The sequence below is a fragment of the Cervus canadensis genome, chromosome X (assembly GCF_019320065.1).
Source record: "Cervus canadensis isolate Bull #8, Minnesota chromosome X, ASM1932006v1, whole genome shotgun sequence".
Taxonomy (NCBI): domain Eukaryota; kingdom Metazoa; phylum Chordata; class Mammalia; order Artiodactyla; family Cervidae; genus Cervus; species Cervus canadensis.
This window is the reverse complement of record NC_057419.1, coordinates 132,021,985-132,038,999: the sequence shown is the minus strand read 5'-3', so window position 1 is coordinate 132,038,999 and position 17,015 is coordinate 132,021,985. Positions and strand designations below refer to the sequence as shown.

The 17,015-nt window shown below is 39.7% G+C and overlaps 1 protein-coding gene across 3 annotated transcripts in view; it reads right to left on the bottom strand.

The window, feature by feature from the left end:
- Positions 1-17,015, bottom strand: part of TENM1 (teneurin transmembrane protein 1) — an 891,941-nt gene that overhangs the window by 147,655 nt on the left and 727,271 nt on the right. For all 3 annotated transcript variants that reach the window (XM_043459374.1, XM_043459376.1, XM_043459375.1), the window contains 2 exons: positions 13,288-13,407; positions 2,412-2,673 (listed from right to left, as the gene is read on the bottom strand). In XM_043459374.1, coding sequence (XP_043315309.1) covers positions 2,412-2,673; positions 13,288-13,407 — 382 coding nt within the window. The remainder of the gene's footprint in view (positions 1-2,411; positions 2,674-13,287; positions 13,408-17,015) is intronic.

Below are 17,015 nucleotides of genomic sequence, written 5' to 3'. Positions count from 1 at the left end.
TTGGAGCTTTGCAATGACCCCGAGGGCCAACTTTTTAATCTAATTTTGCTTACACATTTCTCTGTGTCTTGGACGTACCAAGAACTGGGAACAAGCTTTTCCAAGCTGGCACCTGTGACTGAGAAGCAAATAACTCCCATTAACTCCTCTGCAAATCTTTTACAAACATGGGTCCCAGAGTGAAAATAACACTTGGCTTCTTTCATTAATTACTATTATTTATTGTTTATTAGCACAGATGGCGTTAAACAACCAAAAGTGGTCACTGAAACTGCATCTCATATTCTGTGACTTTCAACTTTCCAAATACAGCTGAACAAAGGGTCCATCCTATTTAACACGTTGAAGGGGACATGGGCTTCCAGGTGGCACTAATGGTGGAGAACCCAGCTGCCGGTGTAGGAGATGTAGGTGACGTGGGTTTGATCCCTGGGTTGGGAAGATCCCCTGGGGAAAGAAATGGCAACCTGCTCCAGTATTCTTGCCTGGAGAATCCGGTGGACCGTGGAGCCTGTCAGGCTACAGTCCATGGGGTTGCAGAGTTGGACATGACTGAAGTGACTTAGCACACATGCATGGATAGTGTGGATATTTTTGTGCCCTTATTCATTTTTAGCTCAGGACCTTGTACCTGCTTCCTTTCCCAGGCTGGTGCAGAGTAGAACTGATTGTCAAACATATTCTATCTCATATTTTGGGGATTTCTGATCATTCCTTTCTTTCTGAGGACACAAATCCCTTTTGTCTACTCTTTGTCCAATTTTTCTTCCTCTACATTAGGTATTTGATATCAAAGCTGTCCACTGGCTCTGTCTTCTTAGATGGTGGCAGAAGCCCAACAGGATAGCATGACACTCACCACCTAGGTATTTCATTTCCATAAGGAATCATGCAATCCTATAGCAGCTGGAAAACTTTCATTTTGAGGAAGACCCATGCTTCCTAATGACATCGTGAAACGATTGGCATACAAGTCCAATGTACTCATTAAATACTATATAGTTTTTTTCTTCCTTTCCACAGGAAAACAATGGAAAAGAGAGGAGTGCCAACTCTTCAGACTCTTCTGTGTAGAATATTATTTTTTGTCAGCCTTTCCTGAGGGCTTTGCTAACAGCTGTTGGGGATGTTGTAAGGGAAGAAAAACCAATTCAATCTTTGACTGTCCATTTACCTCTTCTTGACTATACTTGAATTCTGGATCTGATTTATGAGTTCATTTTGGTGGACATTAAACTATCATTATAATATTAACATTAAACTATCATTAAAATGTTTCTATAATATAGTGAGAAAACTGTACTGTGTTTGTTTGAATGACTTAGAATTGAAATGAAAATACTGAATGCTCAATAAAGAAAAACCCTTAGGAGTCCTGAAATATGAGGCTTCAAAAATATGTCCTCTCTGACTATAAAGCTTGAACATGTAAAAAGCAAAGTTTCAGACAAAATGTATAGACTTGGCAACTATCTTTACTAAAACATAGCTAAACAAGAGGAGCTGTCATGACTTCTAAGAACAATGACAACAGACATAAACTAGACAGTGGAAGAAAACTGGATTTCTTAAGGAGTTTAATTTCAGAACCATAAATGGTCCCACCTCATTGATTATACTGTTATCACTATGGAGCCAGTGAGCTTTGTTCTTTCGAGCACAGTGTTCATTAGGTCAAGGTTTGGGTTCTAATCTTCATGATAGCTAGTTCATCTTGCTTTGTTCCATGGCCAGAGATGGAGCATTATAGCCCTGGCCAATCACCTTGCAAATGTGTGCCAGAGAGATTACATTTGAAAGCTTCTCTTGAAAAATGAAGGGCAGCACATTACTGGGCTGGCAGGAGTACCAGGAAAAGGAAGCTAGTCATTATCAACTGTTGACCACCCCATGGATACAGCAAGTCCCCTACATACAAATGAGTTCTATTCTGAGAGTGCATTCATAAGTCCAATTTGTTCCTAAGTCCAGCAAAGTAAGTGTAGGTACCCAACTAACGCAATTGACTATATAGTACTTTAATGTAATAGGTTTATATTTTTCACACAAATAATACATAAAAACACAAAAAATAAAACATTTTATGGAAGGTTCAAGAGGGAGGGGACATATGTATACCTATGGCTGATTAATGTTGATGTATGGCAGAAACCAACACAACATTGTAAAGCAATGATCCTCCAATTAAAAATAAATTTAAAAAATACAATTTAAAAGTTAAAAAAGTTTTAAATCTTACAGTACACTACACGAAAGCACAACAACTTGTAAAGGATGTGACAATATATGCCAGACATGTGAACTAACTTATGTGAACACGTTTGTCCCTTTGAAGGGTTGCAAGTTGAAGATTCATATGTTGGAGACTTACTGTACTATGACTTCTGTAATTTCAAGGTCCATGTACCCACCTGCAGCTCAGGAACAATAGTTCCCCTCTCTGGACAGGATCCTCCAAATGATGTGAGTGGTGAGGGAAGCACAATAGGGTTTGGGCTGATAAAGTTGGAGATATCGCAGGATGGTGGGTCTGACATAACTCTCTGCATGGTCACTTTCTCCACCACAATGAACTGGTTCCAAGGCAACCAGAGCGTCCTCTTCTCAGGTAGAAAAGGTGACCGGTCAAAGATTAAGACAACAGAGATACCACCGATGGCTACGAGGTCAAAGCTGAGAAGGAAAAGCAGAAAGTTTCAACTAAAATAAAATTAAAGTTTAAAAAAATAGGCAGTTTGAGTGTCCTTTCTTTCTTTGGGGATGCAAGTATATCCATCTGTCTTCTCTATTTTATTCCTTCTATTCCATCTAACTACATATTCATTCCATGGAGACTTCTTTTCACTATCCAGTAGATTTCTGAGATGAAATTCCATATCACCCGTTGCTATTCACCCAGGATTTGTAAACCAATTTTAATGCTGTCTTAAACAAAATCATGCATGAATTTCTGCAGAGTCAAATCAAACATCCTTGTTCCTCCCTGTGCTATAGAGAATGGAAAGATGACCACTGAACATTCATCAACATCTTAATATGCTGCATTATTCTTTCTCAAAATTCCTGTAATGTAACTCAATGAAAGTAAGGAACCAAAAGGTTAAATACCTTGTTCACGGTCACAAACATAGTGTCATAAACCTGATGGTGTCTTTGAGATGGCATTTGAAGAAAGACACCAGCTGAGGAAATTTGTTCAGTGAAATTGGCCTGAACAAGACCATCTGGCTGAACCCTCCACATCTGGCTACCCCCTGGCTTGATTCTACTTGAACTCTAGATATAGAATTTCTGGTTTTCCCTAGAATGCTTCTTCATTTCCTGTTGTAAGAAAGTTTGTAATGGACCCTGTCCATCTCCACTGACAACTCCTTCCATATTACTTGACAAAACGAGACTACCGCTTCTGTAAGTCCACCTCTTAATGTGGCCTCTGAAATGACTCTTGAGTTGGAGCATAAAAGACTCAGATTTCAGTTCATTATGTACTAGATGGCTCTACCTTCTTGCTCTTTTATGTATAATGATGTCTTTGAGATAACGTATTTATCATTATATCATCATATCTTTAAAAGGTGAGCTCATCTTCTCCTGTGAGAACACCTAAATTGCAAGTAGCTGCTGAACAAACCATTGACAAGAGGATGTTGGAACCCACCAAAAAAAGATATGCCATGTCCAAGGACAAATGAGAAGCTGCAACAAGACAGTGGGAGGGTACGATCACATTAAAATCAAATCCCATACCTGCCAGGTGGGCGACCCATAAACTGAAGAACGATAATACCAAAGAAGTTCTCCCACTGTTGTGAAGGTTCTGGGCCCCACATCAGACTTCCTAACCTATGGATTTGGCAAAGGGACTGGGAATCCCCTGGGAATCTGACTTTGAAGGACAGTGGGATTTGATTATAAGACTGCCACAGGACTGGGGAAACAGACTCTTGGAGGGCACAAACAAACCCTGTGCACAGCAAGACCCAGGGAAAGGAGCAGTGATCCCACAGGAGACTGAGCCAGACCTGCCTGTGAGTGTTTGGGGGTCTCCTGCGGAGGCATGGGTCAGCAGTGGCCGGATGTGGGGACAGGGGCACTGGCAGCAGCAGTCCTGGGAGGTATGTGTTGGCACAAGTCCTTTTGGAGGTCACCTCAGGCCAAACAACTAACAAGGAGGGCCCACAGCTCTACCCAATAGCAGAAAATTGGATTAAAGGTTTACTGAGTGTGGCCCTGCCCACCAGAGCAAGACCCAGTTTTCCCCACAGCCATAGCCAGTCCCTCCAATCACAAAGCTTGTGCAAGCCTCTTATCCTCATCCATCAGAGGGCAGACAGAAGAAGCAAGAACTACAATCCCATGGCCTACAGAACGAAAACCACAATCACAGAAAGCTATCCAAAATGATCACATGAATCAGAGCCTTATGTAACTCAATGAAGCTATGAGCCATGCCATGCAGGGCCACTCAAGGCAGACAGGTCATGGTGGAGAGTTCTGACAAAATGTGGTCCACTGGAAAAGGGAATGGTGAACCACTCCAGCATTCTTGCCTCAAGACACCCATGAACAGTATGAAAAAGCAAGAAGATATGACACCAGGAGATGAGTCCACCAGGTCAGTAGGTGTCCAATATACTAGTGGGGAAGAGCAGAGAAATAGCTCCAGAAAGAATGAAGAGGCAGGGCCAAAATGGAAATGATGCTCAGTTGTGGATGTGTCTGGTAGTGAAAGTAAAGTCTGATGTTGTAAAGAACAATACTGCATAAGAATCAAGGTAAATTGGATGTGGTCAAGCAGGCGATTTGATTATAAGACTTCCACAGGACTGGGGAAACAGAGACTCTTGGAGGGCACATCGACATTTTAGGAATCAGTGAACTAAAATGGGCAGGAATGGGCGAATTTAATTTCAGATGATCATTATATCTACTACTGTGGGCAAGAAGCTATTAGAAGAAATGGAGTAGCCCTCATAGTCAACAAAAGAGTCTGAAATGTAGTACTTGGGTGCAGTCTCAAAAATGACAGAATGAACTTGGTTCATTTCCAAGGCAAACCATTCAATACCACAGTAATCCAAGTCTATGTAGCAACCACTAATGTCGAAGAAGCTAAAGTTGAATGGTTCTGTGAAGACCTACAAGACCTTCTAGAACTAACACCAAAAAAATATGTCTTTTTCATCATAGGAGATTAGAATGCAAAAGTTGGAAGTCAAGAGATACTGGGAGTAACAGGCAAATTTGGCCTTGTAGTACAAAATGAAGCAGGACAAAGGCTAACAAAGTTTTGCCAAGAGAAAGCACTGGTCATAGCAAACACCCTCTTCCAACAACACAAGAGACAACTCTATACATGGACATCACCAGATGGTCAATACTGAAATCAGATTAATTATATTTTTTGCAGCTGAATATGGAGAAGGTCTATACAGTTAGCAAAAACAAGACCTGGAGCTGATTGTGGCTGAGATCATCAGCTCCTCATTGCAAAATTCTGGCTTAAATTGAAGAAAGTAGGAAAAACCACTAGACCATTCAGGTATGACCTAAATCAAATCCCTTATGATAATTCAGTGGAGGTGATGAATAGATTCAAGGGATTAGATCGGGTAGACAGAGTACCTGAAGAACTATGGACAGAGGTTCATAACACTGTATAGGAGGCAGTAACCAAAAACACTCCAAAGAAAAAGAAATGCAAAAAGGTAAAATGGTTGTCTGAGGAGGCCTTACAAATAGCTGAGGAAAGAAGTCAAAGGCAAAGGACAAAGGGAAAGATATACCCAACTGAATGCAGAGTTCCAAAGTACAGCAAGGAGAGATAAGAAAACCTTCTTAAGTGAACAATGAAAGAAATAGAGGAAAATAATAAAAATGGGAAAAACTAGAAATTGTTTCAAGAAAATTGGAGATACCAAGGGAATATTTCATGGAAGGATGGGCACAATAAAGGACAGAAATGGTATGGACCTAACAGAAGCAGAAGAGACTAAGAAGAGGTGGCAAGAATACACAGAATAACTATATAAAAAAAAGGACTTAATGACCCGCATAACCACCATGGTGTGATCAATCACCTAGAGCCAGACATCCTGGAGTGTAAAGTCAAGTGGGCCTTAGGAAGCATTACTATGAACAAAGCTAGTGGAGGTGATGGAATTCCAGTTGAGCTATTTCAAATCCTAGAAGATGATGCTGTGAAAGTGCTGCACTCAATATGCCAGCAAATTTGGAAAACACAGCAGTGGCCACAGGACTGGAAAAGGTCAGTTTTCATTCCAATTCCAAAGAAGGGAAGTGCCAAAAAACATACAAACTATCACACAATTTCCCTCATTTCACATGCTAGCAAGGTAATGCTCAAAATCCTTCAAGCTATGCTTCAGCAGTATATGAACTGAGAACTTCCAGATGTTCAAGCTGGATTTAGAAAAGGCAGAGGAAGCAGAGATCAAATTGCCAACATTCACTGGATCATAGAGAAAGCAAGGGAATTCCAGAAAAACATCTACTTCTGCTTCATTGACTACATTAAACCTTTGACTGTGTGGATCATAATAAACTGTGGAAAATTCTTAGAGAGGTGGGAATACCAGACCACCTGACCGATCTCCTGAGAAACCTGTATATAGGTCGAGAAGCAACAGTTAGAGCTGGAAATGGAACAATGGACTGGTTCAAAATTGGGAAAGGAGTACATCAAGGCTGTATATTGTAACTTTGCTTATTTATCTTCTATGCAGAATACATCATATGAAATGCTGAGTTGGATGAATCACAAGCTGGAATCAAGACTGCCAAGAGAAATACCAACAACCTCAGATATGCAGATGATACCACTCTAATGGTAGAAAGTGAAGAGGAACTAAAGAGCCTCTTGAAGAGAGTTAAAGAAGAGAGTGAAAAAGCTGGCTTAAAACTCAAGATTCAAAAAACTACAATCATAGCATCTGGTCCCATCACTTCATGGTCAATAGGGAAAAATGGATACAGTAGAAGATTTTCTTTTCTTGGGTTCCAAAATCACTGCAGATGGTGACTGCAGCCATGAAATTAAAGGATGCTTGTTCCTTGGAAGAAATGCTATGACAAACCTAGACTGTGTTAAAAAGCAGAGACATCACTTTGCTGACAAAGGTCCTTATAGTCAAAGTTATGGTCTTTCCAGTAGTCATGTACAGATGTGAGAGTTGAACCATAAATAAGGCTGAGCACCAAAGAACTGATGCTTTCAAACTTGGTGCTGGAGCAGAGTCTTGGGAGTCCCTTGGACAGCAAGATCAAACCAGTCAATCCTAACGGAAATCAACCCTGAACATTCATTGGAAGGAAAGATGCTAAAGCTGAAGTTCCAATACTTTGGCCACCTGATGCAAACAGTAGTCTCATTGGAAAAGATCCTGATGCTTGGAAAGGTTGAGGGCAGGAGGAGAAGGGGGCAACAGAAGATGAGATGGTTGGATACCCCCACTGACTCGAAGGACATGAGTTTGAGCAAACTCCGGGAGATAGTGAAAGACGGAAGCCTGGCATGCTGCAGTTCATTGGGTTGCAAAGAGTAGGACAACAACAACATATTTTAAAAATGAATAAAGGGCAGTGGGATTCTCCTTAATAGTCAAATCAACTTACATCCACAGGAGAGAGATATAAGGAATTCTTTGTGTTTAAAAAAAAATTCTTAAAACACTTTTCAATGGTAAAATGCCCTGATAGGGAATCAGACTTAATTATGCATATCTCACCACTCCCTTCATATGACATTTATTGTATTTATTATAGTAGTACCAATTGTGTCCTGTTGCAGAAGTCTTTCAGATAAAGATAAGTGGACAGTAAAAAAGGATAGCTAATACTGTATTTTTTATTGTTGTTTTTTTCAGTCAAGTTGCTGTAATATTAAGGCAGTTTCCAAAAAGAGGATTTGAAGAACTGCATTAGCTATAGAAAATAATCTAGGTTTGAACTAAAAAAAGAAAACCCCAAATGGCTTATGGTTTAAGACAGAGAGGCTGAATTCATGATAATACAGGAGCAGTTTAAGGCAAGCACAGTGGGGGAAAATCCTACATTACTTGGCAAGAGACCTTTTCTCTGGTTCACATTCTACATTGATTTAAGTGTGTCCTTGGGCAAGTTTATTTGCTTCATCCAAACCTCAGCTCTTGACTCCTTAAAATTGAACTGCTGATTTATTTGAAAACAAAAACAAATGCAAACACAAAAACAAAATAAGCTATCCAAACAAGAACATATATACCTGAGCATTATTCTCTACTTCTAGAAAGACAAAGTAGAGAGGTCAGACTTCTTATTTTGTAGAAAGAATGTGGTTTTGGCTTTATGCACACCTGGGGTTGTATCCTGGCTCTGCCATGTTAACTTTGGGTCTTTGGGCTAATTATTTAACCTTCATGAGCTTCAGTTTCCTCCTGAGTAAAATGGGGTTAATATGGTCTATCACTCAGCTACTACTGCAAGTGAGCAAATGAGATAAAGACTTAAGGGCCAAGCATAGAGTAGGGACTTAACAAATATTAACTTTCTTCTCAAATCAGATCCATTGCCCTATTAAATTTACAGACGTCGTCTCTTGTAGTTCAAATGAACTCGAGGCCAGTTTTTTTTTTTTATTATCTTTATAAGCAGATAGTGATTTTTAAGCTTTCCTATTAACTGCCCCTAGGTGTCCTGTGTTGGGTTAGTTTGATGTGTCAATTTACTTGGGCTCTAGTACCCAGTTATTTAATCAAACACTAACCTAGGCATTGCTGTGAAGTTATATTGTAGATGTGGTTAATATCTACAATAAGCTGACTTTAAGTAAAGAGGATTACCCTTGATAATGTGGAAGGGCCTCATCCAATTAGTTGAAAGAGCAAAACTAAAATTTCTCTGAGGAAGAAGGAATTCTGCCTCAAGACTGTAGAGTAGCATCTACTCCTTGCCAAGAGATTCCAGTTTGCTAGTGTATCCTATGGAGAAGGAAATGGCAACCCACTCCAGTGTTCTTGCCTGGAGAATCCCAGGGACAGAGGAGCCTGGTGGGCTGCTGTCTATGGGGTCACACAGAGTCAGACACGACTGAAGTGACTTAGCAGCAGCAGCAGCAGCAGTGTATCCTACAATTTTTGGACTTGCCAATCCCCACAATCACATTGCAATTTCTTGAAACTCTCTCTCTTCCTCTACCTATATGCAGCTAACCCTTGAATGACATGGGGTCTAGGCTCTCCCCAAGCACAGATGAAAATTTGCTTATAACTTTACAGTTGGCCCTCCATATCTGAAGTTTCACATCCAACTGCAAATCATGTAGTATGATAATACATATGTATTGAAAAAAATCTGTATATGGACCCATGCAGTTAAAACCCATGTTGTTCAAGGGCCAACTGCATTGTGTATATGTGTGTGTGTGTGTGTGTGTGTGGAGAAGAGTTTTGAGAGTCCTTTGGACTGCAAGGAGATCAAACCAGACCTTCCTAAAGAAAATCAACCCTGAATATTTATTGGAAAGACTGATGCTGAAGCTTCAACACTTTGGCCACCTGATGAGAAGAGCCAACCCTTTGGAAAAGACCCTGATGCTGGGAAAGATTGAAGGCAAAAGGAGAAGTGGGTGGCAGAGAATGAGATGGTTAGATAGCATCACTGATGCAATAGATATGAATTTGAGCAAACTCTGGGAGATAGTGGAGGACAGAGGAGCCTGGAGTGCTGCAGTTTATGGGGTCACAAAGGGTTGGACACAACTTAGCGACTGAATGACAACAAATATATATATATATATATGTACATATATGCATGTTTATGAGCATGTGTATATGCACAAAGAGCTTCTGTTTCTCCTCTTCCCACCTAGATATTACATATAATAATCACTGTCTATAGCTAACACTATTGCAAGACCCAATAGAATGCTCTGTGAATAATTAATTCCTTTGGGGTTCCCCCATCACAAATGGTCTCCACTGGCATGGGTCATTAAGAACAAGTTATAAAGTCACGTGACAGTGAGCATAAAACACCAAACGGAAAGGACATATTTGTTTGGAGACTGTTGTCAATCTACAATAAGACTAGTCCTATCCATAGGTAGAAGACTGTTGTAGTCTGCCTTTAAGGTATCCAAAAATGAACAAACTCTTACCTTGAGGGGAATCAGAGGAAACCCTTTCTTCATCTTCCAAAGTCTTCCAAAGTTCTCAAGACCTTTAATGCTCCCAAGAATCTTATAAGAATGTCACTTCTTCACCTATTTTGTTTATCACTGGCTGAACTATTTATATGAGCACCTGTTATGTATCTAAGTTGAGTGTGGCAAATCACAGAAGATAAGAGCCAGATTCCTTGGGTTCAACTTTTGGCTCTGTCCTTATTAGTGGTGTTAATTTGGATAAGTTTCCTCCTCTGCCAAATGGGGAGGATGATAATAATGATTCCTGTCTCATAAAGCTTTTGTGAAGATGAAATAGAATAACATGTATGACAAATAATCCAGTACATACTGGTACATATTCATCTTTCCTTTAGAATTGCTGCTTTTTCATTTTCTGCTACTCTGGCCTTTCCTAATCTGCATAGGTGATCTCTTCTTACTTTTAGAGACACCCATCTTCCACTCCTATCCTTCCTTCTGCTTCACTTTGTTCCTGTGGCCTGGACTTTTCCTATTTCCTAGGGAAAGTTGTCAATTAGTTCCACAGTCCCCATAACACATCTGCATGTAACAGGGACTTTGAAAGAGTCAGTATGTTAACCCAAAGCAGTGATACAATTGGTGGGAACAGCAGGCACAGTGGCAGACAGGTGAGATTGACATGTGGAGGCAGCAAGCCAGAATTTTCAGCACCTTGCATATCACACTCTACTAGGTAACTAAATGCTAACCTCAACCTTTCTATAGTCCTTTTGCCCTCAGGTATACAGATGGTTCCTGAGTTACAAGGGTTTGACTTTTTCAACTTGACGATGGTGCAAAAGCAATATGCATTCAGCAGAAACCATACTTTGATCTTTTCCTGGGCCAGCGACATGGGGTAGAAACTCTCTCGTGATGCTGGGCAGTGCTGTGAGCTGCAGGTCTGTTGGCCACATGATTTTGAGGGTAAATAACCATTTGCTTAAAACTCTTCTGCACCCACAAAACCAGTCTGTTTTTCACTTTCAGTGCCATATTCAATCAATTACATGAAATATTCAACACTTGATTCTAACAGGCTTCATGTTACATAAATATTGCCCAACTGTAAGCTAATCGAAATGTTCTGAGCACATTTAAGGAAGGCTAGGCTAAGCTGTGATGTTCAGTAAGTTAGGTGTAGTAAATGCATTTTCAACTTAAAATACTTTTAACTTATGATGGGTTTATTGGGATGTAAGCCCATCACAAATTGAGGAAGAGCTATAGTTTCCCTATGATATTCTACTTTTGAAATGTATATAACTCAATCTGAGGTAGCAACCAGCAGAGACACCTAAGTGGAAACTCTCATCATTCTGTCACTTTATGTCCAAGGGACGACAGTGGGACAGTCTGTTGGCATTTGGGGCGCATATTTTCAGTGTTTACACCCTTAGTGGAGCCTGAGGGAAGAGTTACTGCCAGAGGGGACTCTGACTAGAATCTACCATCTACATAAACCTAGTTCTCACAGTGAGCTCGGGGGAGGATGGTCTTGGAATTTTACTTAAGACTAAAACCACAAAAATAACAACACAAATGGTCCCTCTTTAATGCTTTCTGTAAACTGGGAACAAATTTATAGTCTTTTTAGACATCACATTTCTTGTAGGTTTTTTTCTGAATATCAAGTAATTCAGTGAAACCTTTATATACTAGCTAAAAAACTGAGGCCCCATCATTTCTCCATGGGAATCCAAATGTCCCTGAAGGCATATTCTATTTAAAGAAATAATCTCCATTTCTAAATTTCTGGCACATGGTTGAAAGGCTGGCGAGGGAGAGACCAGCTTTGTGTACTAGCTACTGGTGCATGAATGACCAAAATTCCATCATTCAATCTAAGTGAGAGAAAAGTCCATTTGAATTAGTAGAGAGCTCTGATTATAGAATATTTGAATGGAAATATAGTTTTATATTGCATATATATATATATATATATATATGTATATATATATATATACACATACAGACTAGCTGCTCCCAGAGTAGTTCTGCTGAGCTTGATATAATGAATAGATGGCTCATTAATAATTAGCAATATAATTTACAATCCAAATGATTCATATAATTTCCTAAAGTCTTAAAAACTCTTCCTTACTATTTCTCTATTTCTATGTGCCTTTCCTTGAGAGGCAGTTGAAAAAATAAATTCAGCATAGCCCATGTTGAACCATTAACAATTCTTAAGTGGTTAGGACTAAAAATAAGGTTTGATTTTAGGTTCTTGAAATGAGATAGTCTCTCACACTGTGATAAAGCTTCAAGGCAACAGGTCTCTTTATGTGAGTACTGAAGCGACTTGTTATGAGTAGGGCATTTTAAGGGTAGCCATCTGGAGACTAGGGTACCTCAAAGCCATCATTACAGTGTTCCTGAGAATCATAAATAGGTAGCTTTAAGCTGGACACATGGGCCTATCGACAAATATTCTGAATAAACGTCTGCCTAAATGATGGCAGCAAAAATGTTTTGTGAGCAAATCCTTTTCCAGGAAGAGAAGATTTAACTAGTGGTCTTGCTTCCCAGGTCTCAGAGAACCTGGGGAAGCCGTTAGAGAGCAGCTTGCTGATTGGTGCTTAAGGTTAATCACTATGGTTACATGGACACCAAGGGGAATTGATTAAGCTGCCCGTGCTCATTGATCCAGTACAGCCACTAGTAAACTAGACAGGACACATTTTTTTTAAATGTCTGAATGTGCTTGAATTGTATACCTTTGGCAGAAACCTTTTGGACAGCTTTATTTCAGAACTATATTGAGACTATCGTGGAAGAACAACCTACGTGTACAATACTTTATTATCTGCATCGTCTCACTGGATTTTGAAGCTGGATTTATAAATGGAACTAGATGAAGGCTAGAAAACTTTCCAAACGGCTACGGTTTCAAGAAGACTTGAGAGTAATAGTGCAGATTTAGAAGAGAAATTTGGTTTGATTTAGATGGGGAATAGAGGAAATAACACCAATGACTTTTCAGATACAACTTGAAGGAAGATAGGCTTATGAAGCCTGCATCATTTGAGTGCTGGTTTGACTCATGGCTAGAAGTCAGTATTGGGCCCTCACAATGATCAGAAACAACATTGACCTACCTTCCATCTTGCCGGCTGATGGTAAATCCATAATCACTGTGGTGCAAGAAACTAACATTCACCCCTACTAGAGGGGTTCCATCTACAGCCACCACTTGGCCTCGAATCACGCAAGCACGCCTGCAACACAAGGTGAAAGACAAATCTAAAAGCATGCTGAAACTAGATTCTAGAAGCCAAGTTGGAGAAACTACAGAAAACACAGTTAAGCATAACAAAGAAAACAATAATTTCACCAGTGGGTAGTCACTTCTAATAACATTTTGGTGAGGGTGTGCATATCTTTTTTACCAATATAAATTGGGATTATACTCGGCATATTTCTGAATCTTGATATTTTAATGTTGGTAGTATATTATTAAGGCTTCCCGGGTAGCTCAGCTGGTAAAGAATCTGCCTTTACCAGGAGATCCGCCTTTACAATGCAGGAGACCCCAGTTTGATTTCTAGGTCAGGAAGATCCTCTGGAGAAAAGATAGGCAACCCACCCCAATATTCTTGGGCTTCCCTGGTGGCTCAGATGGTAAAGAATCGCCTGCAATGCGGGAGACCTGGGCTTGATCTCTGGGTTGGAAAAATCTCCCGGAGGAGGGCATGGCAATCCACTCCATTATTCTTGTCTGGAGAATCCCCATGGATAGAGGAGCCTGGTGGGCCACAGTCCATAGAGTCGCAATGAGTGGGACACAACTTAGTGACTAAACACAGCACACGGTATATTATTAACGTCATCCAATATAATTAGAAATTCCTTAATATATCATTTTGTTATTACATGATATAAAACAGTATTTCTTGTTTAATACAGCCCCTGTTTTAGGATATTTAGTTGTTTCTTATTTTTTCTACATTGAGTTTCTTATTATTTCCTTGGGAGGTAGTCCTAGTTGTGGAAAGATACTTTTCTCTTATGAAAATTAATAAAAACTAAAATTAGTTAATACCTAAATACACTGTAGATATGATTGAAGTCCCTGCTGACCACCCCCCTCCTGTTGTTCCTAGTCTTTTCCCCAGAGGCAATCATTAGTAACACTGTGTTGAGTGAATTTTCTATGTATTTATATACATAGGTGTGAACATTTTTCAGGCCCTAAATACATATTGCCAAATTGTTTTCATTGGAAAAATAATTTTAACAAAGCAGACTTAGTTGGATGAATTTTAACAGTTAAAGTTGGCAAAAGAGACATGGTCCCTGGTGATATATGAACCCTGTTTCTCTGACCTGAGTGAAATGAAATATTTCAGGAGATTTTCCCTTTAAACAAATGAGTTTCATCCTTGCCAAATAGGGGAACTCCATTAGACTAGCCCTTAATAGTGCTGCCCCCCAGGGACCCAGTCCACTAAAACAAGTAGACTTTCAGGTCTAGCCTGGCCAACAAGTTGTAACAAAGTTTAGGAGCTTGGCAATTAAGAAGAGGGCTCAGGGGCAACTCACAAGCATGGAGTATTCACTTCTCTTGTCATTACCAGGGCAGTGGGGAGGAAGAAGTCTCTAGAATGTGTATTTTATAGCTGGAGCTAGTAGGGTTGAAGAAGGTTGGACAAGAGCAAAGATTTTTCCTAGGGCATCAATGTAATTTTTTTTCCCCACAAAGAGAAATTCAGGGTATCCAGGCAAGCTCAATCTTGGATTAAAAGGGGCCATGTTATTTGGGCAAACCTGACTTTTCCAAAGTAATCATAGTAATTTCACCCTGGTATTATATATTCTTTGAATCAGCAAGTCAAGGCAATGCATCTAAAAGCTCTTGGCCACAAAAGCTCACTCAAGAGAGAGAGAAAAAAATACCCCGAGAAAGCAAAAGACAGTTACCAGCCAAAGCTTATGTTATATGTTAGAGCCAATAAACATCACTACTAAAATACTGCAATCAGAGGAACTGGGATAGAAGTTATACTAATAGGATATTTCCTGAATCATCTAAAGCTTTCCCCCAATGCAAACTATAAGCCACTAAATATAGCACAAAGCTAAGCTGGGCTTCCCAGGTGGCTCAGTGGTAAAAAATCTGTCTGCCAATGCAGGAGATGCAGGTTTGATGCCTGGGTTGTGAAGATCCCCTGGAGGAGGGCATGGCAACCCACTCCAGTATTCTTGCCTGGGAAATCCCATGGACAGAGGAGCCTGACGGGCTACAATCTATGGGGTTGCAAAGGAGTCAGACATGACTTAGCAACTAAACAACAACAACAAAGTTAAGCTAGTATAATTGATGCTATTAGTGCTTTTATTGAGCTCTTTAGGCCAACATTCCTAGTTCTGACATGAATCAGTGGCTTTCTTCTTTCCACTGAGCTGCCCATCTTATGAATTCTGTAAATAATGATTCTGAATGGCATGCAGATGGCATACTGGCACTTGCTTTGCCTTATCTGATTCCTCTAGTTCCTTTTTGGGGAGATTTTGAAATTTTGAGGTCTTGAAATCCCATATTTTTCTAATAGAGAAGACATTTGAAAGGTACCAAATTCTGGATTTTGAATTAATTCTGACAGCTCTGGTCCCTGGTTTTAAATCCAATGTAACAAGAAATGAAGAGAGAAGGATGTCTTTAGTTTTATACAGTAACCCTTTGAAAATCTTTACAAACCAAAATTTGACAAACTAGGTATAGATTAAGTAGAAACCAGCTGAGAAAATCTCCTGCAAACTACATACGGATTGGAGCCAGAGGGGCTGAGAACAGAGGTATGTTTGTGAGGCCACCTCCATCTGAAAATCAGTACATCATTGCCTCCTGTGCCTGTGTGCTAATGGCTTTTTGCAGAGTGTGATGGGGGTATTTATGAACTTGCCAAGGCTTTACCTTGGCAAAGTTAGCAAGGTGGGCTTTTCAGCAATGATGCCTTCCTAGGTGGTTGCTGATTCCCTATTGGCAAGACAATTCTACACTCGCTTATTTTATTTGTTCACATTAATCTATATAGTGTGTCTTCCCACAGCTGTACTAGGCTCAATTATTTTTGTTTTTATTTTGTCAAGTCTAGTTGACATTATTTGCCCATATTTTACGACAGACACAGGCCTGTCTCTTCTCTTTGCTGTTCTTTTATTTTCTATACAGCTTATATTTATGAAGGATCCAGGCTGGTGAGTGAAAGTCTCATAAAAGTTATCATTATCCTGTGCATTTCTCTTGTATTCCTCTCTTCATTCCGTATCTCATTCTGAGTAGACTTGTCTTTTGACTCCTCTGCTCTTTAATATTCCTCATATTTTATGAAGCACACAGATTTGTGTGATAATGACTCATCAAAGTCATCATTATTCCAGACATTGTCTACCTGTTCTTCTTCTCATTCATTTCACTCTTCATCATTCATAAATAATGTGCAGACTTGTCTTTCAACTCCCCTACTTCTTTTATTCCTCATATTTTATGACCCACACGAACTTACAGCATATGATAAAGCCCCATAAAACTTATTATTCCACATTTATCAGCACTGAACTCTCTTTGTAATGTATTAGACTTTAAATGTCCTAAGATTCCCTGTATCTTGCTGCATTTGCTCCCATTATTTACACACTCCATGTCATCCGTTTTTCACAAGAATAACTCTTAGCTCTTTTTATTCCTGGATTACTAGTACTTACTATAATCTTTTACCAAATCAGTCATCCTGCATCAGTATAAATTGTCTAAATTTCAGGACAGTATTAAAGCGTTCTTTTTTAATTGGCAGTAATTGGGACTGGCACTGCAGGCAGAAACCGA